Source organism: Aspergillus mulundensis (genome assembly GCF_003369625.1).
Source record: "Aspergillus mulundensis strain DSM 5745 chromosome Unknown scaffold_10, whole genome shotgun sequence".
Taxonomy (NCBI): Eukaryota; Fungi; Ascomycota; class Eurotiomycetes; order Eurotiales; family Aspergillaceae; genus Aspergillus; species Aspergillus mulundensis.
The window spans coordinates 271,643-299,420 of NW_020797898.1; the positions used below are offsets into that span (position 1 = coordinate 271,643).

The 27,778-nt window shown below is 55.5% G+C and overlaps 10 protein-coding genes across 10 annotated transcripts; 8 read left to right on the forward strand and 2 right to left on the reverse strand.

The window, feature by feature from the left end:
• Positions 1–24: 24 nt before the first annotated feature.
• On the reverse strand, positions 25–8,730 carry DSM5745_08515 (glycosyltransferase family 4 protein; the record flags this gene model as incomplete). Its single annotated transcript, XM_026750531.1, has 5 exons — positions 25–964; positions 1,021–1,480; positions 1,525–8,470; positions 8,523–8,612; positions 8,662–8,730. 5 exons carry the CDS (start codon positions 8,728–8,730, stop codon positions 25–27), a joined length of 8,505 nt encoding a protein of 2,834 aa, XP_026600544.1.
• A 1,636-nt stretch (positions 8,731–10,366) lies between these two features.
• Positions 10,367–11,118, forward strand: DSM5745_08516 (spherulation-specific family 4 protein; the record flags this gene model as incomplete). Its single annotated transcript, XM_026750532.1, has 2 exons — positions 10,367–10,483; positions 10,798–11,118. 2 exons carry the CDS (start codon positions 10,367–10,369, stop codon positions 11,116–11,118), a joined length of 438 nt encoding a protein of 145 aa, XP_026600545.1.
• A 404-nt stretch (positions 11,119–11,522) lies between these two features.
• On the forward strand, positions 11,523–12,432 carry DSM5745_08517 (spherulation-specific family 4 protein; the record flags this gene model as incomplete). The annotated part of the gene is made up of 2 exons (XM_026750533.1): positions 11,523–12,047; positions 12,127–12,432. 2 exons carry the CDS (start codon positions 11,523–11,525, stop codon positions 12,430–12,432), a joined length of 831 nt encoding a protein of 276 aa, XP_026600546.1.
• Positions 12,433–14,379: 1,947 nt separating this feature from the next.
• DSM5745_08518 (uncharacterized protein) lies at positions 14,380–15,681 on the forward strand (the record flags this gene model as incomplete). The annotated part of the gene is made up of 1 exon (XM_026750534.1): positions 14,380–15,681. The coding sequence occupies one exon, from the start codon at positions 14,380–14,382 to the stop codon at positions 15,679–15,681; it is 1,302 nt and encodes a 433-aa protein (XP_026600547.1).
• A 2,060-nt stretch (positions 15,682–17,741) lies between these two features.
• DSM5745_08519 (uncharacterized protein) lies at positions 17,742–19,149 on the reverse strand (the record flags this gene model as incomplete). Its single annotated transcript, XM_026750535.1, has 4 exons — positions 17,742–17,853; positions 17,897–18,777; positions 18,826–18,879; positions 18,934–19,149. The coding sequence occupies 4 exons, from the start codon at positions 19,147–19,149 to the stop codon at positions 17,742–17,744; spliced, it is 1,263 nt and encodes a 420-aa protein (XP_026600548.1).
• An 869-nt stretch (positions 19,150–20,018) lies between these two features.
• DSM5745_08520 (NAD-dependent epimerase/dehydratase family protein) lies at positions 20,019–20,966 on the forward strand (the record flags this gene model as incomplete). Its single annotated transcript, XM_026750536.1, has 1 exon — positions 20,019–20,966. One exon carries the CDS (start codon positions 20,019–20,021, stop codon positions 20,964–20,966), a length of 948 nt encoding a protein of 315 aa, XP_026600549.1.
• Positions 20,967–21,323: 357 nt separating this feature from the next.
• On the forward strand, positions 21,324–23,465 carry DSM5745_08521 (putative Melibiase subfamily; the record flags this gene model as incomplete). Its single annotated transcript, XM_026750537.1, has 1 exon — positions 21,324–23,465. The coding sequence occupies one exon, from the start codon at positions 21,324–21,326 to the stop codon at positions 23,463–23,465; it is 2,142 nt and encodes a 713-aa protein (XP_026600550.1).
• Positions 23,466–24,079: 614 nt separating this feature from the next.
• On the forward strand, positions 24,080–24,850 carry DSM5745_08522 (uncharacterized protein; the record flags this gene model as incomplete). The annotated part of the gene is made up of 1 exon (XM_026750538.1): positions 24,080–24,850. One exon carries the CDS (start codon positions 24,080–24,082, stop codon positions 24,848–24,850), a length of 771 nt encoding a protein of 256 aa, XP_026600551.1.
• A 782-nt stretch (positions 24,851–25,632) lies between these two features.
• Positions 25,633–26,214, forward strand: DSM5745_08523 (uncharacterized protein; the record flags this gene model as incomplete). The annotated part of the gene is made up of 1 exon (XM_026750539.1): positions 25,633–26,214. One exon carries the CDS (start codon positions 25,633–25,635, stop codon positions 26,212–26,214), a length of 582 nt encoding a protein of 193 aa, XP_026600552.1.
• A 1,006-nt stretch (positions 26,215–27,220) lies between these two features.
• DSM5745_08524 (uncharacterized protein) lies at positions 27,221–27,670 on the forward strand (the record flags this gene model as incomplete). Its single annotated transcript, XM_026750540.1, has 1 exon — positions 27,221–27,670. The coding sequence occupies one exon, from the start codon at positions 27,221–27,223 to the stop codon at positions 27,668–27,670; it is 450 nt and encodes a 149-aa protein (XP_026600553.1).
• Between the last annotated feature and the right edge of the window lie 108 nt (positions 27,671–27,778).

Below are 27,778 nucleotides of genomic sequence, written 5' to 3' on the forward strand. Positions count from 1 at the left end.
TTCACCATCCTAGAATAGGAGTGGTCAAACAGGCGTCCTCGTCCCACTCGAACTCGCATTCCTTGAATCCCTCCACGCCCTCCACGGCCGTCCCCCACCAACCTGATACTGGTACTGGTACTGGTAAGCCGAATCCGGCGTGCGCGTCCCACTCCCGCCCGTGAGACCAGGACTCGGCAGCGGCAGGGGCACATTGCCGACATAAAGCCTCATCGCGGCCTTGACTTCCTTCTCGCTGACGCCCAAGCCCAGCCCCAAGCCCTCCTCGCTCGAGTTGACGGTACTGCTAACCGCAGACCGCGCAACGAAGCTCTGGCTCTGGTACTTCCCGATCCAAAGGAGTTGTTCGTGTTCTCTTAGATACCGATGGCTGGAGAACGAGTTCAGGACGTTCGCGCGGCCCAGCATGCCGAATTTCCGGCGCTGCTCGACTTTCTGATACATCCGTGCCGAAATGGCGGATATGTCGTCGGGGGTTGGGTGGAAGGGGAGTTCAGGGACGACAGCGCCGTTTTCGTCCTCAGCGAAAGGCGCCCATTTGTCCAATAAGGCAAGAACGCGGATCTGCGCGCGCGCAAGCGAATCATAGTCATTTGGCGCGACGACTTCGCTGAAGCGCTTTCCCGTGCTGCGGTCCGTCACGACGCAGAAGGAGGCGCCGACGTCGGTGCAGACCACGGGGGCGCCGGTTAGGGCTGCTTCGCCCATTGCGAGGGGGAGGCCTTCGCTTGTGGAGGAGTTCATGAAGAGCCAGGCGTCCTGCAGGACGATGGAGGGGTTTCCGAGGCCCTTGAGGACGACGTGCTCGCGCAGGCCCTTGGAGGCGATGACCTCCTGGCATTCGGAGGCGTAGGCGGGGGCGCGCTCCATGTCGCCGTAGATGTGCAGGCGGTAGTCGCGGAACCCCCATTTGTTGACGATGAGGTCGGTGGCCATGATTGCTGTTTTGATATCCTTCACATACCTGTTTTCGTTAGCTTCCAATGGTTCACAAGGGGCATAGGAGATTGGGAGTCCTACCGAATATGCGACAGCATCACAACGGTCGGCGTCTCCGTCTTGATCGTCTCAATGGGCTTGTACCGCTCCATGTTCGTGATGCCATTGACAACGGGGTCGATCTTGCGAGCAAAAGCACGACGATGCTGGAGTGCACCCTCGGCTGTTCCCAGTTCAATCTCCCACCCAGGGTTAAAGTACTCAGCGCAGGGTAAGACCACGTCGGCATGATGCTCAATGAGCACACAAGCAAGATGGCCGAGCGAGATGAGCGTGGTATTGACAAAAGAGGAGTCAAAGGATACAGCTGCGGACAGGAAAGTGGTCATTTCGCGGAACGAAACGCAATGGTCCCAGACGTGCAGGGCGCACTTGCGCTTCGCTTTGCAGAGGACGCCGTAGGTTGCGCCGGTGAAGTGGTGGCTTGCCTGGAAGACGTCGGGGATGCGCTCGGGGACGGGGATCGAGAAGATGAAGAGGTCTGGACCGTTAGCTCAGAGATCACAAAAAAGGGGATGGACGTACAGCGATGCCACATATCCAACGCGGTATCCAGCTGCTGCAGAGAAGGATGCTCGGCATCCCACCACTTCTCAACAGGCGTCGCATCGTCGACATCGTCCGACAGCCAGAGCTCGCGCCAGGCAGTCTTGACCGTATCGCTCATCCAGACATCATTCCACGAGCGACCGGCCTCAAAGTACGCATTCAGGTCAACCAGGGCGTTGGTCGCCTCCTCGATATGGTACCGTTTGAGATTCCTCGTCCTTGCACACCGCACGAGCTTCGCTAGTATCGGGACAAAGTGCTTCCTGATATCTTCCTTCCTCGTATCCTGACTCCGTTCAACAACGGCAGAGTCCAGCGTATTCTGGAACACGCCGTGGGTGGGATTCAGGAAGTCCAGACCCCACTGCGGCAGGACAGTCAGGGACTGCACGTTCCGCTCGATCTGGAACTTGGGGACGCCGTAGTCATTTGCGTTCTCGGAGATGATGTGCCATCTTATGCCCTTCAGGTCGTTGACCATGTCCCGTCGGCACGCAGACACACCACCGGGCTCGTTCGGCCATGTCGCGGTGTCCATTGCGAGAACATGGAGCTGTGTAGAGGTATCCTGCAACTGAGTAGACAGTGTACGCGTGTTGATGCGTGCATCTCCGCCAATACCAAAGCTGTACAGGTCGCTGATCTTAAACGCCATTTGCGTCCAGGACGAGATATCAGGGTCGATGTCGACGCGGGCCAAGATCGTATCAACCTGCGCATCAAGATAATCACCCGCGGCATCAAGGCGTCCAAAGTCGCGATTCCGCCAGTACGGCCGCAGAACGCTGTCCGATCGCAACAGCAACTCATCAAGCCAGGTGGTGGTCACAGCATCGAAGTCCTTGCCTGCCTTCCACGCCTTCCACAGATGCGTTCGTGCTCGAGACGTCGGAATCGGTCTTGTCTTGACATTCAACCCTAGCATCCGACTAAACACATTTGCCCTCGTGCTCCTGAAGAAGAACAGCGGGTTATCATGCAAGAAAGAACTCCGACTCGGCTTGTCCAGGACATGGAACCAGTCTTTGCTGATCATGTCCGGCGTCTCCACAGGCTCCCCGTTCAGCGTTGTCGAAATGACAGGGTGGAACTTGTGGTCGTATGTCCATTTTGCTTGATGCACGCTGTTCGGCTCGATGAAGGTTGCTTGACTGACACGCGGGTACGGAATCCATTTCTCCTCGCGCTCTGGTCGGTTCGGTGGCGGCATGCACCAGGCCACTCTGATAGTGATATGAGGGAAAACGTACTCAGCACGGAGCAGCTCGTCGTCGAACCTGGCGTTTTTGCGGAAACTGTAGGTGAATCGCACTGGGTTGACGTCTTGCATGAAGGATCCCGAGACGATATACCCGCTTTCGTTGTAGACGACGGTTTGACCGTCCGACTCGCCAGCTGTGCAGACCCGCTGGATAGGAAGGACACGGCCACGGCGGCTCTTTTTGACGTTCTCAGCGTACTCGTATGTAAAGTCGTTGACCACCTGACCGGCCTTGTACTCCTCTCGCCGCTTCAGGATGAGTTTGTCGACATACGTATTGATAGCCAGCAATGTCTTGTTGTCCTTCGGCTCGTGGGTATGGTTTCCAGCGTACTGGTAGAGCAATGTCGTCCCGTCGGCCTGGGCTCGAGTAAAGCAAGTCGTCAAGCCTTCGAGGCTTTCAATCACAATCCTGTCTTTGTGAAGAACGGTCTTCCAACCGCGCGTACTCTTGTAGACATCGCTAATCTTCTCTCTCCCATGAAGTAGTACCAACGGGATAAGAATGCGCTGCAGCAGTTTGACGATATTCCAGACACTATTCAACAGGAACTGCAATGGGACCGCGAGGAACAAAGGCTGCCCGCGCAGCATGTACTCAAGTTCACGCTGGTACTGCGGGTCCGCAACAAGAGAGATGGCCAGGAACTTGAGACAGGTCTTGATGGAGTGGCAAGTCTGCTTGAAAGAGAGCTTGAGTGCGTCCGTGAAGCGCAGATGCGAGCCGATGGGCGGAGGCAGGAGGGCCTGGATTGGCTTTTCGTAGGTCGTGTCCAGGAAGACCGGGTAGGTAGGGTATGTCTCGTGCTCCATCCAGCGCTGGGCGTAGTGGCGAACGGATAGAGACATCGCAACGCCGAGGTTATATCTCGCAACGTAGGCACCGAGCTCCTCGAGGTCGTCGCTTCCAACCCGGCCTTGAAGCCACACGAGTTCGTCGGATGAGAGTCGACCTGGCTTTCCAGAACACCGACGCAGAAGGAATGAGCGTGCTGACCGTGGTAGACCATCCCATTCCAGATCACAGTCGATGCCGAGCAGGAGGTGGCGTAGGAACGTGCGCTGCCCGTGGTTCGCAACGCGAGCACACTCCGCAGGACTCCGTTCAAGCTGATACTTGACACCTTCCGGGACAGAGAGATCATAATCATCCCGATGGTCCCCAACCAGCAGTTCCGCCATCATCGACGCATCATGGCTGAAGCCAAACTTCGCCTCGGCCGTGGCCTGCACAACGGCCTCTGCAATGGCCCGGCAGTTGCGTCGGATATTCGTCGTCCAGTCTTGGCCAACGAGACCCGGGCCGATGACGATGAAGATGTGTAGCTTCTCACCAACTAACCGGCTAATAGCTCGGATACGCTGTTCGGTTTGCAAAAGGTGCTCGGCGGATACGAATTCGATGGTTGTCTGGCCGGAGACCCATTGGCGGACAACATCGCGTAGGAGTTGCTCTGCATGAGGGAAGGCAACTTGAACAAGGGCCGATTTATGAAAGCCCGAGTTTGACAGGATGACCTCCTTGACTTCGATACCTGGATGAGACTCGGGGTCCAGTTTGTGACGGAAGTCATCAGCAAGGGCATTGATGTTGTCGAATGTCTGCGTCACGGTTGTCGGGGAGAGATCCAGATAGGGCTCCAGAGAGCTGGTCGTGTATGACGGCGCAGGGCCATCGCTGTTCTTTGCGATGACAGGCGTATCTTTCCGTCCAAACTTGGGCATGCCCACGTCGCCCAGCCAGAGAGAGTAGATGGCAGCCGTCCAAGTGCCACTCCCCAAGCAAATCACACTGCTCCAGGTAAAGCTCGCAATAACGCTATGCATGGTGATTCCAATAACGAAACCAACGACCGATCCGAGCGCAAGACACCGTGCTGCTTCCGGTCCAGTGAAGATACGGTTGTACTGGTAAAACAACAATCCGGAGTACGCGCCAATGTAGGCCAGATACATAATGGTCGCCTTCGGGGAGGACTCAAACGCCCACATGAGGGCCAGTGTAACTGCCGTGCCCCAGATATGCAGGAAGAAGAACTTCGTCAGGTTGCTCCAGTACAGCGTTTTCCTGTCGCCGAAGTTGCTGGCGAGGACGGAGCGCAGGCTGCTGAGGTTCTTGACGGGGATGGGCGTGCGCTGCGTGACGGCCGTCCAGAGCGGCTGGGACACTGCATCCAGGATGAGGGCACCGGCGAGGTAGTAGCCCAGGCCAAAGCCAACCGAAAGTCTGTACTCGGAGGAGCTTGCGGTCGACAGACCAACAAGTGCTTCGCCCGTGAAGAGCGCAGTCCACTTGTCCATGAGCGCGATAATAAAGTACAGGATGCCGCACCACACATCTGCCCCCGTGTGTCGCCAGTGCAAGAATGCCGAGTGCATGTTCAGACCCTTTTGCATATCGCCGAGGGTGTCGATGGCTGCCTTAAGCTGCAGGTTCCAGGTCGGACTGTAGGGGAGAGGAATCTTCGTGCGCGAGTACCGACAGTACCAGACGAGCAGGAACATGGTCGCATCGTAGCCGTCTGCCATTGTCTTGACAAACTCGTCGTTCGTGGCCTTGGTCCAGAAATGCCTCTTCCGTTCCTTCTGCATCGCTTCAAAGAGCGCTTTGCGGGGAGTCGTCGACGAAGTCATGTCTTTGATATCGACGCCCGGATGCGCCTTGACGTACCAGCTCACGACCTCGCCGTCTGTCACGCGCGGGATGTTCAGGTACCAGCTGTTCCACTGGGCGATGACGCGCCTGGCACCGAGGAGGAGCGAAAGAAGGAACAGCCCCAGCAGGCAGAGGTAAATAACACTGTCATGTCCAACCCACAGCGTGACAATCGGCCCGACAAATAAGATCGGGATGCAGGACATGATAACTGTTCGACCGGACTGAAAGTGGAAGCCCGGCATCTGGTAGATTGCAAGCACTGAAAGGAGCATGAGATAGGTACTCAGGAAGAAGAAGTAGAGGAAGAACAGCACGCCAGCTGCAAAGCCCTTGACGCAGCCGATGGCAATCATGGCAATGAGACCACCAACAAGCGCTACGGCAAGACCAGCGATAAAGCGCGTCATGACGAACATGCTCATTGCCGGGAAAGCCATGGCGTAGAGATAGTAGCTTCCGCCAGACGAGATCCAAGAGCCGAATCCACCGCAGACAAGCAGCGCAACCATGAGCGCCGTCGTAGCGAGCGTTTTGTCAGTGTTGCTCATGAAGGTCGTCAGGTACAGACCACGTCCGACCGTTGTAAGCATCGTGATATCAATGAGCGCTGGCAGAGCGAAGATACCGAGGAAGGTGATGCGATAGTACCACGGCGTCTCGCGCTCGTCGCCCTTCGGATCGAGATCAATATCCATGGACGCATACGCAGTAGGTAGCTCAGTGAATCCGTCTTCTCGGCGCGTTGGCTGGTGCTCGTCATAGTATGCCCGGAACTTAGCGGAGATGATCTTCCCCAGAAGTTTCGGCGTCATGTCGAAGAAGAGATCGCAGCGGGCGCCGAGTGCGTACATTTCAGCGAAACAGGCGGCTTGCACGGTGTGTCCATTGGGAAGGGGATTCCGGTCGAGGACCTCAAGGTACATCTCGTTGAAGGACAGCCGTCGGAAGGCGCAGAAGACAGAGAGGGCAAAGATGTCCGCCGCTGCATCGATTTGGTCTGCTTGGAGGGTCTGCTGGACGACGGACGCCAGGTCAGCTAGAGTCTTCGCATCTGACGACATGAGGATATGGGGCAGCCGGGCGTCGACGTCTTTGAAGAGGGCTGTTGCAGACGCTGCATCTGGAGCCCAGCAGCCTTGTTCGCGGTACCAGGCTAGTCGAGCAGCGATCAGTTGCTCGGGGGTGATTTTGCCGCTGAGGTATTCACTGGAGCTCAAGGCTCGGAGTTGAGAGAGCGACGGAACATCCATGAGGAAGTGTTCGCAGCAGGCGCGGACTTTAGCCGTGAGATCGGCACAGTCTTGGTCGAGGGTCAATGACAGACGACGCAGGAAGAGCATGGCTTCAGTGGGCGTGAGCTGCTCAATATCGCCGACAATGCGAGGAGGAAGCTGCCATTGCCGCGAGAGGGTGCCGTTCGCAGTGGACAGAGCGACCTCGGCCATGAAGCATTGATACCGGTCGTATCCTCGACTCGACATGAACGTGTGCAGGATTGCCCCAGCGCGATCTTTCTCCGTCTTGTTGGAAAGATAGATGTTCAATGCACCAGAAGTATCATGCTGGTACATCCCCCAGACCTGCGTCTCCAGTCGCGTCCGGAATCCAGAGTGCAGGCCAGAGTAGACACACAGCTGGTCGCTGTCATCGCCCTCGCACGAGATCAGAAGATCGTGGAGCTCTCTTGCGGCCCTGGCTCCCTCAGCGTCCGAGTTGAACAGTCCGCGTAGTTCGCTTGCGATTCGCTTTAGCTCCTCTGGCTTGAACGGAGCAAGCAGATTCAAATCCCGGGTATGCTGCTGGGCCTGTAGCAGATCCTCGATATCTTTGACTGTACAGTCAAGCCCAAGCTGGAAGCATCCAAGGCCCGAGTAATCGTGTCCATCGGGCGAAAAAGCAAATGGATTGGTGAGAAGGGGCTCATTCAGCGTAGGCCAGGTCAGCTCATCAATCACAAAGACCTGCCTCTCAACCTGTTTCGCCTGAGGCGGATACAGTTGCAGTTTTCGCTTCAGGTCAGGGATGAAATGCTGCAGGCTCTGATAGAGCGCCGTATTCTCGTTGCCTCGGGGCAGCTGTTGTATCGAGCCATTCTGCCTCCAGACATCATGCGCGGCCAGCGTCCTCTCATCCTTCATCCACATGAGCGCACCGATCGGCTCATGCACGACGGTGCGTTGTTTTGCGGCATTCGCATCCGTAAGCGCAGACTGGGGTCCGATCCAGCTCATGGCGCTGTTATAGTTGCACCACTTGGAGCTGCGATAGAGAACATCGTGCGTCAAATCGACGTCATCGTCGACCGTCTCCCACATCGCCAGGGTTGATTCCCCGATCGGCTTCTGGGCCGCGACGACGCGCATCACGGTGCGCATCTCGGCCATCTGGAAGTAATTCCGGCGATCGCCATTTGAGAGGATTGTGCCGTTGCGGTAGACGACGCCGCGGATGCGCGCCATGTCGATGGCCCGGCATGTTTTCTCAGGAAGGTACGCTGGGGGCGCGACTTCGAGCCAGACGGTCAGGCCCAGGTGGTTGAGGAGGGCGACGACGGAGTTGAGAACGACAGGTTGGAGGCACTCCGCAAAATCAGCAAGTAGGACGCCATTAAAGCGCGATTGGGCGTCGGTAGGTCGCTTAAGATGTGTCTTCAGAACAGTCGCAACAACCGAAACAGCGCGCTCGGCGTCATCGCCATCTTTATTACTCGATGCGACAAGGTTCGTCACATCCAGCCGAGCAAGAACATGCGTTGCCGTGAGATCGGCGCTGACGAGAGCATCGAGCACACCATCCTGCAAGGGGTCGAGAACGAGGGCATCCCATTGGGTCAGAAGGCGCCCCTGGGCTGCGGTGGGAGGGCGGGCAAATTCGCCGAGATATACTCCGAACGATCTCGGTTCCGGGAGTGCAGCGGCGGTATACAAGCGTGGTGTTTCGTGCTGTATGCGCTCGAGCTGGCGCGCTATGTGTGAGGGGATCTCGGAGAGTTCATGTCGTGTCTGGACTGTTAGTTACGGGTTCATGGGATCAATGCAGGGGACGTGGACGTACCCGCCACCAGCGTCGCACCTTCCGTCCGACCAGGTACAAGATGTATAGACTGCCGAGGACGATTGTTGCAAGGAGGCACGCGGCCAGTGTCTACACCCGAGGTCGTTAGCTAGGTCATTGGGAACTGGGCCAGACTAACCCGCTGCCACCACGTCTCCGTCATGCGCTCCCACCCCGTCGCATGGAGGCCCAGGTACTCGATACCCATGGCTATAGCGGCAGGGTCTCGATTGAGACTTGCGAACGAATGACAACAACAAACAAAAAGAATTAAAACGAAAAGGGGGGCCAGATGTAAGAGAGCGAGCGGCAAGCGGGAGCGAGAGAGTTATGTAGATACGAACTCGCACAGCAGCCAGCACCAGACCAGCAAGCCAGACTACCCAACGCCGCAAGGATCCGCACTGGAGCCTCAGCCAAAGGAGCCGAAGGCGAGGAACAAGGACGAGGGCGAGGGAAGTTTATACCGGGACGGGAAGAGGCCAGCAGCGGGCGCCCAATGGGTGAATGGAGGCGGCCAGGACATGGGCGTGGGCGTGTTCGTGAGGAACGAGGAACAGCTGGAGGAACGCAACTAGATCAACTAATTGAATTCGATGGAGCCGGTGAAGGCAGTCAAGTCGATGGACCCAGAGTGGGCACTGGCACTGGCCTGGCACCATGACGCCGGCCGGCTGGCTTGAATTTGCGCATGCCGATAGTGAGAGATTGGCTGACACCACTGACCGAAATAGATCGCTTGAGTCGGTCACTTCTGCCGGGGCTGAGCCGACCGATGAGTGAATGATGCAGGTCTCACTTGGCCGACCGGGTGAAGGTCGAAAGTACCTGGGCTTGGGCTTGGGCTGGCTTGGGCTTAGGAGTAGGTTTAGGGCTTACGGCGATAAGACAGTCTTTCAAGTGAACCAAGACAGTTAGACTAGGACACTAGGTGAGTCCTGACAGAGTTAGTTAGGTTAGTTGCATTGTGCCCAGACAGATCGACGGCGTCGATAATGCAAGAGCGCTAAAGAGACCAGAGCCAGCGCATTCATCCTCTTCCTGCCCTGGCTTTGTGAGACGCCTGTTCTATTTTGGATACGCCCGGGCTGGAGTGACTTTTTCTGCAGTTCCTCGCTTGTACCGGTGCTGTCCTAGACTTCGACAGAATCTAGAATCCCCTTCCACTTATTTCATCGAAACCCTGTCCGGCCCACCTTCTCCCTTTCAAAACCGCCATCCCCCCAAACACCCTCTATTTCCTATTCCGTCATCCACGTTCCCATGGAGTCCCTCAAGCACGCCCGCGAACGCACCACCCCAGCAGGGTCGCGCAGATGCAATCTCCGGCGGCGCTGGTGGGTTACCATCGGCGTCGCGGCGGCCATCGTGATCATCCTGGCCATTGTGCTGCCGTGCGCCCTGATCCTGCCGAACCGCGGAGGCGACAAAGGGAGGGCGTCCAGCGTCATCTTCCCGCTGTATATATACCCCGAGACGAACGCGACCTGGGGGCCGTTATACGATGCGTACGTTCCTCCTCCCTTCTTTTCAAATGGATACATCTACACCCCGCATTCCGCAACGCTCGCAGTTTCAAGTCATGCTGCTAAATAGCGACTTTGGATAGCATCGCCTCACACCCCGACTTATCCTTCCTCGTCGTGATCAACCCCTCCTCCGGCCCCGGGAACGGCAGCCTGCCCGACGAGTCCTACCAAACCGCGATACGACAACTCGATACATACTCGAATGTTCAGAAAGTCGGGTACGTGCGGACGAACTACGCGCAGCGCAATGTGAGCGAGGTGCTGGCCGACGTGGCGACGTATTCGGGGTGGAGGGACAATGCGACCGAGCTCGCGATGAGCGGGATTTTCTTCGACGAGAGCCCGCACCAGTATGCGGCGGACACAGTCACATACCTGGAGGAAATCAACGCCGCTGTGAAGAGTGCGAGCGGGCTGGATGGGGAGAAGACGGTGAGTGCCTGCCGATTGCAAAGAAAAGTTGGCGGAAAAAGCAAACAGGCGTGGGCTGGTCTGGCCAGATTGCAAACCGGATGGCGGGCGTTCTGCTGATCTTCTCCATCTCGGAGAAACCGTCGATTGAGCAAGATCAGTGGAGACAGACCCATACCGTAGCCATAGCCAACCAGCCCAGCCCAGTCCAGCCCTCTGCATGCATACGTTGAGCTGTTGGTCTGAGTCAAGCACCTTGCCACTGCCACTGCCAGCACCGCAGTCTTCCATGCCAACACCATTCGATGCACGGGATACTAACAACCTGTCCATAGATCATCCACAACCCCGGCGTCCTCCCGGCCAGCCAACTGCGCCTCAACACGACCGACATCACCGTCGTCTTCGAGCAGTCCTACACCCACTACGAGGACAGCCAAGAGGCCGAGCTGGACGCCGCGTCTTCCTCCGCAGACCGCGACAGCTGGGCGTACATCTTCCACAGCGTCCCGGCCATGAGCAACAGCACGCTCGACACGTTCGTGCACGGGATCAGCCACAAGGCGGCGTATCTGTATGCGACGACGCGGACGAGCCAGTACTACGAGCATTTTGACGGGCGGCTGGAGGAGTTTTGCGATGCGGTGCCGACCTAGTTTTGATGTGATTCATCGTTCATGACTGTCAACACTCAAACTCAACAGGCGTGGATCCTGCGGACGGAAGACGGGAGTTCCGTGTGGAGTCGATCCTGCTGTTTGTTCTGATGAGATTGGCCAGGTTCCTGTACCTTATCTTTAGTACTTGGTGTTTTCCTTCCCTTGGCCGTCAGCGCTAGAATCCGCCTAGTCCAGTAGTCCGGTCCGGCTCTGCCTTCTCTGTCGTGATACTGCCTGTTCTGCCTGTTACTGCCATACAGTCCTGTAGTGTACAGTAAGCGGCTGCTATAAATCGCGCCGGTTCAGCATTGCGTACAAGGTCGCACAGGAGCCGCCCGTCAATCGGACTCAGATCGTGCACGGAGACTTTACGACCAACCCATTGGCCCATCTGGATCAAAATGTCGTCGAATCTCCCCAAATCCGCCGTCGTCGTTCCGCTGTACATCTACCCCCTGTCCGCCGAGTCCTGGGCTCCTCTCTACGCAGCGTACCCCATCCAACCCAACCCAACCCAACAGTCCCATTCCAAACCCACCCCCACTAACCAGCCCATCGCCAGAATCGAAACAAACCCCTCCCTCACCTTCCTGGTCATCGTAAACCCCAACAGCGGCCCAGGAGCCCCAGACGCGCCCTCCCCCGACGCTTCCTACGCCTCGCAACTCCCCCGCCTCAACGCCTACCGCAATGTCCTTGCCATCGGCTACATCCGCATCGACTACTGCGCGAAACCGCTCCCCGAGGCTCTGGCCGAGATATCGCGGTACGCCAGCTGGTCCGAGCACTACGACACCACCGGCCTAGCGGTCCGCGGGATCTTCGTCGACGAGACGCCGAACCATTTTAGTCCCGAGCGACAGGACTATCTTGATGCGGTGGGCCGGTTTGTGAAGGCGTGCGAGGGGATATTGGGGGAGCGATTCGTGCGTCTACCTACCGTCCCAAGTAATCCAATTCCTATCGCACAATACACTGACTTATGCTGGTTTGTCTGGGAACTAGATAGCCCACAACCCAGGAACACCGCCCGACCCCCGCCTGTCCACATCCTCCGACCTGGTCTTCGTCTGCGAGGAGTCGTTTTCGCGCTTCCGATCGCCCGAGGTGCAGGACTGGCTCGCGGCGCATCCGTTTGAGCGCGGCCGCGCCGGGTACATGCTTAGCGGGGTGCCGGGCGCTGAGGTTGCAGCGGTCGTGGGCGAGTTGCGGAAGCGCGCGGCTTGGATCTTTGTCACGGATGTGGAGGTGGATTTTTATGAGCGGTTTGGGGGCGCTTGGGGGGGCTTTTTGGCGGCGTTGCGTGATTAGTCTAGGTAGGGTAGACTGGTCACTGAATATTGAGGACTGAGGTCAATGATTGCGTGATGGGTGGGATTGGGAATCATCGAGGATTCGAGGACAGAGGGGGCTCCGGGCTTCCGGGCCCGGCAGGGCTTCAGGCTCAGCTCGGACTCGGGGTTCGGCGTAGTCTAGGTACCTATCTAGGGGTACCGTTGTGACAGGTCCTTTGCTTGGAAATGGAGACAGTCGATGGCAGAGTACACGTGGCGCCCGTGGGAGATTGAGTGGATGGAGATTGCAGACGGAAGAGGCTAAGGCTTGGCTGCTGGGTTTATTTTAGCTGGTCGTTTAGTGTATCTCCAGAATGGTCTCGTCTCTCGATCGATTGATTAATTGATTAATTCTCGCAGTGCTGGGATGAAATCTTGCTTTGGCTGCCGAGCGTTTCGGGTTGAGCACTTCATGTCTGTCTAGACTAGCCCTAGCTCTAGCTCTACTCCAATTGAAGAATCTTGCTTGGATACGCTAGCAAGGTACCCCTGGCCGACAATGACATGCTGCGTCCAAGACTTCCAAGGCCTCCTTCAGTCGGCTGTGAGAGTGAGACACCAAGAGTGCCACTGTCAAGACATGACTCAAATCCCAGTCTTCCTCCAGCCCAAGCCAGATCTCGTATCCAAACAAAGACAACTCTCGTGTTCCTCCAGACTATCCATTCTCGTATTCGTCCAACTTCGCATCTCAATTCCGCGATCCGCGATAAGGTACAGAGTACACGCAATTCGACCTGGCGTCAAATCTACCTTATCTAGTGTACGTCACCTCGAGCGAAGGAATAAAGCTATAAAAGCCACAATATCCACCGCGATAACAAGCATTTCAGGTGCCGTGACGCACGCTTTAGGCCGCGATAGCGCGGATCCTGGCCATTTTTCCCTTTGTGAAGGGCAAGAATAGCCGACCGGATCTATACAAACTCAATGTATGGAGATAGGGTTTTGGGCTGATGGCCAAAGCAGAGGATGTCGGACTCAGTCGAGATCTAGAACCTGGCTGATATGACTGTTTAATTGGTTCATCGGGTTTTCCTGCCACGTTGGTCATTAGATGGACATAGTTCAGCCGCCGGCTGAATCCATGACAATGCAGGAGAACTACAGCTTGGTAGTGGAGCGCCCACCTAAAATTAGGGCTCGCCGGCTCGGAGTCGTCTGAGTCTCGTCGTGTCTCGCCGCTCGAGCCGCTCGTCACTCGTGTCTGGCATGTCATCGTGCATGCAGATAGGCAAGCCAGGCAGCAAGGTACTCGGGGCGCAGATACCAAGAACTGCCGAGCCGCATACCGGTTATCCTCCAGCAGACCGAAGATACGGCCTAAGCGTGGACGAACCCTGTCCATTCATTAAGCCACGATTGTAGCTGGGGTTCGTGACCAAGAGCCGAAGGACGAGGACACGAGGCTGCCGCTGGACTAGTGACTGTCTCTCGTTTTCAGACACGTCCGACTCAGTGTCATGCCATTGCTTTGAACTGCGATAAGGGATCTGGAATCTGGATGAGACATGCATGCTCGTCAGGCCGGACGCGGGCCATCCACTGAAAGATATTTGTCAAGAGGCGTTCGGCCATGCGGTTCCTCCGGCAGTGCGTGCCTGACAGTCCGCGCAGCACAGTGAATGCGCTACCTCCCCTAGCCCTGCAGAATGGCACAGCCTAGACTATGTACGCAGGGGTCAGGCACGGAGTGCATCGGTAGGACATGACTGCGCGGCCACTGAGCGCTGACCAGACTGTGCTAGTGAATGATGCAATGGAACCTTCACTGTCTGGCACCCTGCTTCCACGTTCCAGGACTTATCTCGCAGGCGGATAAGGAACCCGACCCCCCGGCGATAGCGGTGCTGTCTATAGCCCTCCCTTATTGCTCCCCGCTCCTTCGTAGGTGTTCGTCCGACCCAGCTTCCGTGAGATAGCCATGTCCTCCTCTCCAGCTCGCTCGCGCGGCTCTCCTGGGACCACGCCGGGAAGCAATTCTCCACGGTCTGAGTCCGGTCTGGTCCTTACGCCTGCAACGTCTGTCGAAGACCTTGTATCTCAGGGCTTGGGGTCTGGAAATGACGCCGACGAATATGTCCTGGTCACCGGCGGCCTCGGCTTCATCGGCAGCCATACATCGCTGGAACTGCTCAAGGCCGGGTACAACATCGTCATCGTCGATAATCTGAGCAACAGCTACAGAGAGGTCTTCGAGCGCATTCTCCTCGCTGCAAAGCTCCATTACGCCCAGCACATAGAAAAGAGCTGTCCCAGGGCCGAACTATGCTGCATCGACTACCGCGATGCCATTGGAATGAACCTCCTCCTCGACCGCCACACCATCCGCACATCCACATCTCGCACATCAAACATCACCGGCGTCATCCACTTCGCAGCCTACAAAGAAGTCGCCGACAGCATCAAGCACCCGCTGAAATACTACCAGAACAACGTGCAAGGCCTGATCGAGTTCCTGGCTCTCCTCGACGAGCACGCCATCCGCACATTCATCTTCTCCTCGTCCGCAAGCGTCTACGGCACACTCTCCGAGTCTGAATCCTCGGCAGCCGGCCTGCGCGAGGAAGACTGCGTCCATGAACGCACCACCTACTTCGACGCCACCGGCACCCAGCACAGCGAGCCAGGCTGCACGGGGATAACGAACCCGTACGGCCGGACGAAGTTCATGGCCGAGGCGATCCTGTCCGACGTCGCAAAGTCCGATCTGGCTTGGACCGCCGTCGCCCTGCGCTACTTCAACCCCATCGGGTGCGATGCGTCCGGTCTGCTCGGTGAGGATCCGCGGCAGTCCGCGTCGAATCTCTTCCCTGCGGCTGTTAAAGCTCTCACGGGGGAGACGCCGGACCTGTATATCTACGGCGATGACTGGAATACGGCTGACGGGAGTGCGATTCGCGACTTCATCCATGTTACGGATCTTGCGCGCGGGCATACGGCTGCGCTTGAGGCTGCGCGGGGCGGAATGGTCGGTGGGTGCTTCAGGACGTTTAATCTGGGGACTGGGACGGGGCATTCTGTGTACGAGGTTGTGCGGGAGCTTGAGGGTGTCAGTGGACGGTCTATCCCGGTTAGGGTTGTTGGGAGGAGGGATGGCGATGTGGGTGTTTGTGTTGCGGTGCCGGAGAGGGCGCAGAGGGAGTTGGGGTGGACGGCTCAGAGGGGGTTGAGGGAGGCTTGTGTTGATATGTGGGAGTATCTGAGGGGGAAGGACAGTATCTAATCTACTAGACATCGCCATAATCCATATAGAATGTTTGTTTAATCAAGTCCACTGCGTCTACTTGCCATCATTCGCACTCCCAGCCCAGTCCGAGACGTGACATATGCTGTCCCATATCCATATACACTGGTCCATATACTTACTCTGTGCCTTATTCTGTCAAGCCCATTCACCGAAGATCTCTGCCTGCAGTATCCGGCCCAAGTTATCTGAGCCTCGACTGTAGTCCCCAGGCGTCAGCTGCCCTTCAGGGACTTCCGTCGATATATGCAACCCCCGCGATACCGGGCAAGTGACCCCCCGGTATACCAAAGCAGAGAGTCGACGCTCAATGTAGTATCCCTATCCACTGTCCGCTATCTCTCCGGGTCGTACAACGCTGTGCCCTAGTCCGATTGAACATGCAGGCTGAAACGTCATCACGCCTCTAGTCAGCCAGCACACCCGACCACCCTCCGGCCCCTCTCGCCCGCAGAAGCAAACGGTATATCGCCAACCCAATCTTCCTTATCTCCATTCTTGCTCCTCTTATCCCCAGTCACTCGGTCTCAGACCCCCACCTCACGCATCACAGTCAGCACCGGCTGCATTGCAACGTGTTTCCCCTAAGGCGTACACGAACTGCATGGATCGGCTTCCCGATCGAGTCAGATCGCAGATCCATCTGGCACCCGTCGCCGATACGCTTACCATAGCTTAGCTAGCTTAGCTTATTGTTACACGGCCATTCCTCGGCCACCGGAGATTTCCAAGTTGCCCCTGTAAGACGCCGTAAGATATTCCTCCTTCGGGAGATGGGGAGCGGGCCAATTGCGAAGGGGCCCTGGGATCTACGACCTACGTACGCGGCGTCCGGCGATCCCGATGTGTTCTGCTGGGATGGGCGGGTGTGGCTGGTTGATCGAGATTCGGGCTGCTTGGGGGTGGACGTGGGGATGAGGTGGCAGTGGCGTTGAGGTTGGTTAGAGGGGATGGGGGACCGGGGAGGTGGTGGGTTCGGGGGATATTTTGAAACAGGACCTCGGACCCTGGACTGGTTGGGATGGGGTTGCAGGTAGGGATTGGTGTTGGAAAGATGGCGATGACGTGAGCAACTAGGTTCAGAAGCTGAGAATCAATTGAACTGTTCAGAAGAGCATAATGTTGTGATGGCTCTTTGCTAGGAACGGGAGTGAGCCTAGTACCTAGGTAGGTATTCTAAGGGGCTACCACAGTTGTCTGCATGTTCGCTGTGTAGAGTTGGCTTTGTCTACTGGTATGCCTGGTTCTGTAGTGGAGAGAGTGTAGATTGTTGTAGTTGAAGGTGCTTGGTCACGATGACGCTGTACATGTCACTCAATATATATACACACGACAGTCCGGAGCTTCCACACTAAGGTAACTTTGGGTTCTTAGGCTATCTTGCAGATGCCGGTAGGCAGTGGAGGAAAGGTTAGATCCGTTGAGTTTCGGGGAAGAGGTTGTTCAAGGGCGCAGCTTCCTTTTTGCTGGACAGTTCGTGGTGGGAAAGTGCAGGGGCATTCACTGTCTGCTCTGGGTGTAGTTGCAGGACAAAGGCGTACTGAATTCTCTTCTCAACAACTTCTGGGGTGGCGGCGCTCTTCGCGCCCTCACAAACCGTGTTTTCATGTACAGAGCTAATGCTTGGTCTGGCAAATTACCTATGGTGTTTACTCGGCTGGCTTTGATGGGATGGATCAGGTACATCGCTAAAGACCAAGGCCAATGGTTTACTAATGTTAACGATCCTGTAGGGAACGAACATTTGACAGGATGCAGACCTATGAGTTAGATCGCTTTCTAACTACCACCCCAGCGACAGTCTACCTTATAGAGACAGCCCAGCGAATCTCCATATCCACTATCAATGTTCCAGCCATCCGCAAACGGCTTGACTTCTGTGAACGTCTTTCAGAGCAACGTCGGAACTGTCCATCTGAATTGAGCCTTTAAACCGGACCGCTGACAATATGCCGTACCGGTTCCTTAGGAAAATGACTCGATGGAGAAAATCCTCTGATCAACATTGTGCATGCTGAGCAGAAACTTGCACCTCGGGTTCATATTACAGGAGCAATGATGCCCGTAAAAGCAGCCGCGGTCTCGACACCTGCCTCTGGCACGACAGGACTCCTGCCTCGCTTCATGCGCAAAGGCAAGTAATTCTCCCACCTGCATGGCCCCGTGCGTGAACGTGCACCGGCCCTCCTTGCACCCCTCCGGGAGCAGATGGTGCCTGTAGCAGTACCTGATTTTCCCATTCCGGGTCTTGCGGTTCCACATCTCCAGATCGTCGGAAATAGGATCTGGGAGTGAGATGTCGATTCGATGACCTGCCTTATTGACGGGAATCCCGTCTGCCTCCTCCCTTCTCACGATCCGGCGTAATTCCTCCTCCATGCGGTCAATTTCATCAGAAGCAGAATCTGTTCCGCTTTGCAGCCGAGCTGCCCAGCTTGCTTCAACCGGGCTCTGGGCACCCCTGGTGCCCCCGGCCATTGTGCTTTGAGTCGGCGCTGGCGGCTTGCCAAACGGTTTGGTCCGGAAGAGCGACTCCATCCTCGTTGAACGGAACCCCAGCCCATCGAACTCTCTGCCCACGTCGAAGGGGTAGAGAAGCGTCACCTTCTCGGTAACAGCACCCTGCTGATACTTTTCCAGCAGTCGAACGTACCCGTTATCATGGCAGGCCCCGAAGACCACATGACGGCAGGTGGGGTTCGTGATGAACTGCTTGAAGACACCTTTTCCCCAGTTAGCTTTAACGTCGTCATCAGACCAACTGCGGGTAGCTTGCGACTTACCCTTGATCTTCTCGTCAGCGCGGTCCTTGCCCGCCCCCACAAGAACAAAGTCGCAGGTGTCGAACGCTTGCGAGAAACCTTTCGCAAAGCCATTCAGCCACAGCAGGTTCTTGAGCAGCTTCATTTTCACCAGGAGCTGGGACAGCCCGTCGTAGTTGGCAAAGGCTTTGACGACGATGGGCAAGCCCGCCAGCTCCGGCTGCTCTTTTTTCAGATATTCCTGGACAGCGGTGCGGAGATCCAGAGCAGCCCTACGGCCGCCGTCAACATCCGCGTAGTACTTGTCTTTGAACTGCGACAGTCAGCTTACCATCGCCAGGCTTGACAGAGGGCCACTCACGATATACCCATCCGCATCCGCGTCGATGAGAACCAAGACAAACGAGTTGCGATTCTGCATTGAGTCAGCGCATCGCCACAAAAGAATATGTAACGCTCGAAGACTCACAATCAACCCTTTCAACTCCTCCAACTGACGCTTTGCGTCCACCGTCTCCTCCTGCGTTATGCGCGCCACGCGCCGCTCCCTCTCGAGATCCATCGCAAGAACCCGGTGTTCCGAGCTCTGCTTCGCGATTTCCTCAGAGAGCGCCTTCATTTTCTCCAAGCGCTCCTGCTCCTGCCCCATGAGGGCCGCGAATTGCTCGGCTAGGTCGGCGGCCATGTTGGCGCTTTTCCCGTCGGCGGTGCCGGCGTCTGCGTCTGAGCTCGTCTTCGAGCTGGATTAGGGCCTTGCCCAGGGTATGTCTCTCGAGCTCAGGAGGCTCGCTTTGCCATTGAGTGGAAGGTGCAAATTTGCTTTTGTTTGCTGTACCGGGTTTTTGCATGGGCTAGTCAGCCAGTGGAGTGGGTTGTTGCCATGACTGATCGATCATGCCTGTGTCCAATTCCATCAAGCACCAAATTGGTCTCGTAGGTATGAAGACTAGTTGCACCTGGGTGCACGAGGTTTTGTCAATAGTAATAAAGACATCATTGCCACACTGGCTGCTGGTTAACCCATCAGTTCAATCCCCTACTCCGTCTAGAAGCGATCTAGCGCTTAGTCATTGTTGTCTGCGTCGAGTCACCACAGCAACCAAGCACGTGATTCTCCCCCCTTCCCCAGATTCCGCACTCAGGCTCCTCCACAACAATGCCAGCTGCTTCATCGGGCTCCTCCACGTCCAGATTCTGACCCAATGCTCGACTCACTGGTCGCACGGCTAGGTCGGCCACTGTCTAGGCATATCGCCATCGATCAGGCAAAGATCCATCATCGAAAGTTTCTCAAACTGGACCTCGGGGTAACCCCGACCGTGATCGGCCTAACGTCAAAATACCCACTGAGAGGACAGCGACCTCGATAAACTCGGCTTTCTCTACCTGGAGTGTCTACGCGCCCGTGATGAACCTGATTCTCCCGAGATCGGCTCAGCCCCGACCCGGCTGAGTGAGGGGTAACCTACCACTCCTTATCAACTCCACCAGACCTCCTCGTGCCCATCCGTCCTCAACCCGTCCAACCCATCGAACCAAGCCATAACCGACCAAATGGCCCGAATCATCATCACCGGCGGCTCCGGCAAAGTCGGCCAAGCCGTCATCAAGCGCCTCCTCACCCGCAACCACACCCTCCTAAACCTCGACATCGCGCCTCTCCCGCCCTCGTTCTCCCAACGCGTGCACACCCTCCGCATCGACCTCACAGACGCCGGACAAGTCTACTCCGCCCTGACATCGCGCTTCACACCCTCCTGCCCCTTCGACCCCGCGAAAGAACCGCTAACCGAACGCCCCGACGCCGTCATCCACCTCGCCGGACACCCGCGCAACATGATCGTGCCGGACGTCGAGACCTACCGCGTGAACACAGTGGCAAGCTACAATGTCCTCGAAGCCTCCTGTCGACTAGGTATAAAGAAGATTCTGATCGCGAGCACGGTCTGCGTCTACGGACAGCCGTATGGGGAGGGCGATGTGCCGTTCCCTTCGTTTCCGGTTGACGAGGAGGTTGACACAAACCCGATGGATACGTATGCAATTTCGAAAGTGTGCGTTGAGAAGACGGCGAGGGGTCTTGCGAGGCGGTATAACCACCTCCGACATGCAGTGGACATCTACGTTTTTCGTCTTGCGGCTGTGATTGGTGAGGGTGAATACGAGGAGTGCTTTCTGGATTGGATTGCCGATCCGGCGAAGATGAAGGCTGTTGGGTGGAGTTATACGGACGCGAGGGATTTCGGGGAGATGTGTCATCTTGCGATTGAGAAGGACGGGCTTGGGTATCAGGTGTTCAATGCGACGAATGATGAGATTACGGCTCGCCTTTCAGACGATGAGACTGCCGAAGCATTCTTGAGGAAAAACGCGCCCGGGGTGCAGTTTACGAGGGAGATGGAGCGCAGGGAGGCACCGTTGACGAATCGGAAGGTCAAGGACTTGTTGGGGTTCAGGGAGGAGCATCCATGGTCGAAGTATTTCAACTATGATTCAGTATAGCTAGTCTACATAATGGACTACTTTGAAGTACTGCGACCTTGCAGCATCCACACCGATTCATAGCATTTGAACGTGAAGGATGCGGAAATCGAGATCAGCCTCGGACTAGTTCCCGGCGTCTTACTCCGTCTACCAAGGGCGATCACCAGGAATGCGGGGTTCTGGCTATTTTATTCAGGCTATTATCGAGGAACCGACGCCCGGATCCCAACCTGACCGCGTTCTTTGTGCTATACGTCAGTCTCCAAGGACAGGCGGGGTATGCAGCTTGTGATGGATTCTTACTAGACATGAACGGCTCAAGGACCTGTCTCAATTGCAATATCTGATATCCCTTACGATTTAACATCTAGCAATATGTGTCCTCAAAACATCACTGTCGAAAGTGACGCCCTTCAGCTCACAATCTACATCGACGAAGAAGGCGCAGCGTATCTTGACCAGGTCATTCCAGCCGGAAGCACTCCTCGACGCCCGGTATCCAAATACTTTGATACCCATCGCGCTCCCCTAGTGGAAGTACGACTCGCCGGCGAAGGGACGCAGAAGCACAAGTCCTCCAAGAGTCTGCTGGGAAGCTACATCGGGCCGCGACTGCACTACAAATACCACGATATTCGCGCTGATGGGGGGTGCAAGACCCTAGACGTGACGCTCTCAAGTCCCAAAGACAAGATCACCGTAATCTCTCACCTAGCCCTCTACAACTCAACACCTACCCTCCGAGCGTCCGCAACAATCCGCAACGATGGAAATGAGTCCGTAATCATCACCCAAATAACATCCCTCGTCCTCGGCGGCCTCACAACCGGCTCAGAAAAATGGTGGGATGGCTACACCCTCTCCGTGGCTACAAACTCCTGGTTCCGCGAGGCGCAATGGGTACAGCATTCACTGCCTGCCATCGGACTGGACGACTACGGCGTCTACGGTCGGCCCGAGAACCACTTCGCTTCGCTGGCTCACTATGCGATCTCAAATAGGGGTACATTCTCGACGGAGGGACATCTCCCCATGGGTCTTCTGGAGCGCTGTGATAGAGGCGAGACGTGGCTGTGGCAGGTTGAAAGTAACGGCTCGTGGCGGTGGGAGATCGGGGATTGGAGGGACGGGGGTTATCTTGCTGCCTCTGGGCCGATTGAGAGCGATCATGACTGGAGACAGATTCTAGAGCCAGGCGGGGAGTTCAAGACTGTTCCTGTGGCGCTTGTGCATGTGTTCGATGACTACGAGAGTGCGTTTGGGGCGTTGACGACATATCGAAGACTTATTCGACGGGTGCATGACGATAACAAGCACCTGCCCATTATATTCAACGACTACATGAACTGCCTCATGGGTGATCCGACAGAGGGGAAAATTCTAGCCCTCGTTGACCCAGTCGTGAAAGCGGGCGCCGAGTACTTCGTCATCGACTGCGGCTGGTACGCCGATGATGCCGGGTGGTGGGATGACGTTGGCGAGTGGGAGCCGTCGAAGAAGCGCTTTCCCAGCGGCTTCAGGAACCTCCTGTCCAAAATACGCGCGAAAGGCCTCATCCCGGGCCTCTGGATCGAGCCCGAGGTTATCGGCGTGCGGAGCGCCGTAGCCACTCAACTCCCAAACGAAGCGTTCTTCCAACGCAACGGCCACCGCGTCGTCGAGAAGGGCCGGTACCAGCTTGACTACCGACACCCGACCGTACGCGACCGCATGCATTCTATCATTCAGCGCCTGGTCACCCAGTACGGAGTCGGCTACTTCAAATTCGACTACAACATCGACGTCGTGCAGGGGACAGACATCGCGACTTCTTCTCCAGGCTCGGGACAGCTCGAGCACAACCGCGCATACCTCTCCTGGGTGAATGAGCTCTTCGACCGATACCCAAATCTCGTGATCGAGAACTGCTCCTCCGGCGCGCAACGCATGGACTACGCCATGCTCTCTACCCACCCGCTCCAAAGCACCAGCGACCAGCAAGACCCCGACAAATACGCCGCTATCTCCGCGGCATTGCCGAGCGCCGTTACGCCTGAGCAGGGCGCTGTCTGGGTCTATCCGCAGGCTGAGTGGGACGACGAGGTGAACGCGTTTACTGTGGTGAATGCGCTTCTAGCACGCGTCCATCTTAGCGGGAGGTTGGATTTGCTGAGCGAGGCGCAGTTTGCGATTATACGGGAGGGAATGGATGTGTACAGGGCTATCCGGGCGGATTTACCAAGCGCGATGCCGTTTTGGCCGCTTGGGTTGCCCGGATGGCATGATGATTGGGTGGCGCTGGGCATGAAGGTGAAGCGGGGCGAGAGGGTGTATGTGGCTGTTTGGAGGAGAGGGGGTGGGCATGGGATTGGTTTACCTGTGTCTGGACTCAGGGGGTGTGATGTTCGGGCTGAACTGCTGTATCCGAAGGCGTTTGCGGCTGGGACGGAGTGTGAGTGGGATGCGGTGGAAGGAGTGCTTAAGGTCAAGGTCCCTGCAACCCTGTGTGCACGCCTATTCTGCTTGACGGTTTTGTAAGACTGGCCTGATAGATTTTGATTGGCAAGATGTTCAGACACTGGCGACCAACGTCCATTGCCCAGGGCGTACCTGTTGCTCTTTGTTGTCGTTAACCATCCTAGATACCTCTACCTGGATTCTGATCGAACAATCTTTTCTTGTGTGCGTAATTCTTTATCCTGTCCAGAAGCCCAGATCGTAGAGGAAAGCAATGTAGAAAGGAGTATGTATCTAATCAATGTTGATAGTTGAATATTGCAAACATGATCGATTCACTGCCACTTCAATTTTTTTCTCTACAAAGCATGAAAGCCACAAAAGGAGAAGAATTCAGACAATAACAAAGAGTCTACAAAGCGACCCTGCAACGGATTCTGTTCAGATTGTCTTTCATCTCGTCCTCCGAACAACGAACAATAGTTGCCATAGACCAATCCCCCCGAATCAAATCATGTATGGGATCATGCAGAAAGGCATAAATAGAGCCTGTACCCCTCCTGTCATGTCCCCCTCCATTGCACCTCATAGGTATAAGGACTTGACTGGAAGATAACTTCCAAAGCTACAGTTCAGCATAGCCCCCAAGGCGTCCAGAAAAACACCACCTAGGTATAACCCAGCAAACCGCCAAAATGCCCGAGCACAAGAAAATCTCTATAACCCCATACGGCCCCCTGGGACCGAAAGTCACGCAGTCGGGCAAAACCACCACGATCGAGACCCCCGCTCGCCTGTATCCCAGAGCCGAGTTCCAGCCGTTCTCGACACCGGCCCGCGCAGACGCCACCCGCGCAGCCTGCCCCTGCCTCACCAGGACTGTCCCCGCCCCCCCAGATCTAACCGCGGACCGCCCAGCCCCCAAGCTCGACTGGAACCGCGTGAACGCAAACGTCAACGGCGACATTGAGCGCCGCTTGCACCCGCGGCCCACCGTTGCGTGGGCGTCAACGTACAACATCAGCGTTGGGGCGGTCCATTGCCCTGTTCATGTGCAGGGCAAGCAGGATCCGCAGTGGGTGCTTGTCGTGCACCCGTTTGATACGAACGAGCCCTGCGCGTGGCTGTTTCTCGGCCAGGCCAGTGTCAGGTGGCTTGGGATGGAGGTGTACAGGGCGAAGACGGGCTTGTTTGATTGTCGGGAGGCGAGGGGGTGCGGGCATGAGGAGTGTGAGTTGCTCTATCAGAAGAGGTACCTTGCTACTTTGTCTGGGGAGGAGATGCAGTTTATTGAGAAGCTTGTCTTTGAAAAGTGGTATCGCGTCCGCGATCACGGTGTGACGTCGCTTGCCTTTATTACGGAGGTTGTGGCGCAGTGTACCCGGGAGAGGGCGATGTTTGGGGAGGATGTCCGTGACATTATAATGGAGTTGGTGAAGAGGTTTGGGCGTGCGTTTGATGGGTAATGTGTTGGTATGTTTGTTTGCTTGATGGTACTTTACACTCTTTAGAGGAAATGGAAATTCTAAGTATTGCATTGATGAAATTTTGACTTTGTAGAATTTGTAGGATGTACCGGTAGGTTTCTTCCGGATAAAGTGATCCAATGCATCAGGTCATTGTATAGATGTAGTGAGAGGTTGCCCTGAGGAATGAACGTTTGATGAACGTAATTTGACTTTCCGAAAGTTCCCCATTGACAGCGTATTGCAGACTGCCCGAGTTGGATATAGTCCTGGAGATTACCATGGAATTTTCCTTGTGGCTCGAGTTCGTGGCACCAGCCAGGGTTTCTATGTGTAGCAGCCAACTCATGACTGTTCATCAAGAGTTGAGCACAGTAGTGAGAGCAAACGACACTCAAAGCCATCTACCCAGGTATCAATGCTGGGTGTTTACTCTTCACATTCTAAAGTCACAAGAGCCTTTATTCCACGCAGTCTTTCTCCTCGCAATGGGACATATTACCTTCACAAAGACGCCAGACCAAAGACCAAATAAAGGCTTTGTTTTTCTTTGATACCTATACGCATCCCTTTTATTTGTTCGTTGAATGAGAATATGCATCTTCAAAATACAGAGATGGGAGGCGAGGTATATATTGGACCCGACCCAACCTACCTCGCAACAAGAGCATCTACCTTGCACTCATTTTCCACACAGTGTGAAGCCGTTGCAATAGACCTACTGTGGTCCATAATTGCTATCCACCCATCTACCAACAAACTAACCACAGAAAACCGCCACCATGTCCCGCGTCCCCAACCTCACCAACCAAAGCGTGGTCTCCGCACACACAGACGACACCATGCTCACCCACCGAAGCTCCCTGCATCCCGAGAACGAGTTCCGGCCCGAGGTCGACTGGGAGTCCGTCTCGCTCGGACTTCCGCGCCTCTGCCGCTACGACCCACCAGACTACGACATCGGCATCGCGGCCGTCTGCGACCCCGAGGACGAGGACGAGCGAGACCCCGGCTGGATGCTCATCGTGCACGACCTGGACCAGAAGGAGTGCCGCTGGTATGCGCTCGGCGCGACGAAGAAGTGGTGGCAGATCGGGCGCCGGAATTTCCATGGCAAGTGTCTAGTCCGGGAGAGGACGGTATGGAAGCATAAGTTCTGCAATGCGTTGCGTGAGAAGAGGAGGTTGGGGACTATTTCTGCGAAAGGCTTAGAGGCTTTCGAGGAGGTCTTTGCGAAGATTAGGTATCAGGAGAGGAGGACTACGATTGAGTTTATACGCGAGTGTCTTGGGAGGTGTATAAGGGAGGAGTGCATCCTTGAGGCGTCTGTTTTGGGGTTGTTGGATGAGTTGGCGGGAGTATGATTGAGAGACATCGGGTTGGATGTTCTACGCTCTTTAAATATCTAGCCTAGATTATAAATGTCATTTGGTTTTTACTGCCAGGATTCTGCCTGCAGTCGGTTGTGCTTTTGAGATAGACAGTACGCGTAGCCTCATGACCATCAGTACCTGCTTTATAAAATCTTTTTTCTGCATCTGGCCGCGCACAAACGATGTACAAGGTACCTATGATTGAACTCCGATGCTATCCTATATGTACTAGTTACATCCAATAGCAGTCAACTGACAATGGCAACAATAGAGTCAATGTGCTCATAAATGCATGAAGATAGCCAACACCCCAAGTACAGAACCCGTTATAATATTTTCCGACTAGCTCTTTAGCCTTGTGAACTCTTTGCTTGGGTAAACCCAGGCCTTTGCCAGCGAGATGGTCAGTGCAATCTGTCACTGGAACAAAAGTGAATCTAGTGTTTTTCATAACGTGGCATTGAATCCAACAGAATATGTAATTCTCTTTTCTACGGCCTCCCAGTGAATGTGACCGACACTCCACTTCGGTCGTCCGCATCTATGGTTGAAGACGACTGGCTAATTTCTTTGACAGCACGTTTGACTGCAGCCAAAGAAGTTAAAGGGGTTGTACAGTAAAGCCAGAAAGAGACAATGCCCATGCCTGAAAGGGGATCCTTCTGAGGGCTTTGATTGACCCAGGGAAACCGATTGTGAAAGAAAGGCATCTTGAGGGTGTGACGTGAATGGCCAAGTAGAACAAAGCCCAGTGAAGACAAGCAATGCACTTTGAACAATGATGCATTCACCCACCATTTCAGCATTCATTGTCCTAGAACCAAAATAACAAGCTATAAGTAAGTCCCCTTCCCCCTGTCCTAGATTTCGAAGAACTTCTCAACCACCAAACTGTCAAACGCCAAACAGCATTCACAACCCAAAAGTCTACTGACAACTCAACTATACTCCTCATATCAGCAACAAAACTGTTATGCGTACCCACACCCAACCCACCATGTCAGCAGGCGGACCAAACGACTACACCCTCTGGATCGGCATAGCCAACCACAACCCCGACCTCGAACTCCAGCGCTACATCGTCATCCTTCACAAGAACAACGAGCAAGTCTGCCAATGTTTCAGCACATCCTACGTGTACAAAGGCCGTGCGAAAATCGGGATGTGGAAGCACGCAATCAGATCGTTTGACCCCCGCGCAGCAGACCACGCCCACTGCGACAAGCTGTACAACAAGCAGTTTGTCTGCCACGTCCCTGCGCAGGAATTCGAACGCCTTACATATTACTTCGATATTATGCCGCCGCGCGAGAGCCAGTTCTTTGTCTTCCGCTGGCTTTATCTGTGTGTTGATCACGGGTTGATTCGTGGGGACGATGTTGATCGGGTGAAGCCTGTTGGGCAGTTTGGGGAGGGGAGTACGAGGTGGATTGATGCTACTAAGTAGGGCTTGCTTTGCTTGTGGTGCCTGAGAGTTTAGGTGTTGCTTATACTTGGATGAGTTGACCATCTATTGGTTTTGAATATTCATATATGTTGTCCATTTCGTCTGTAC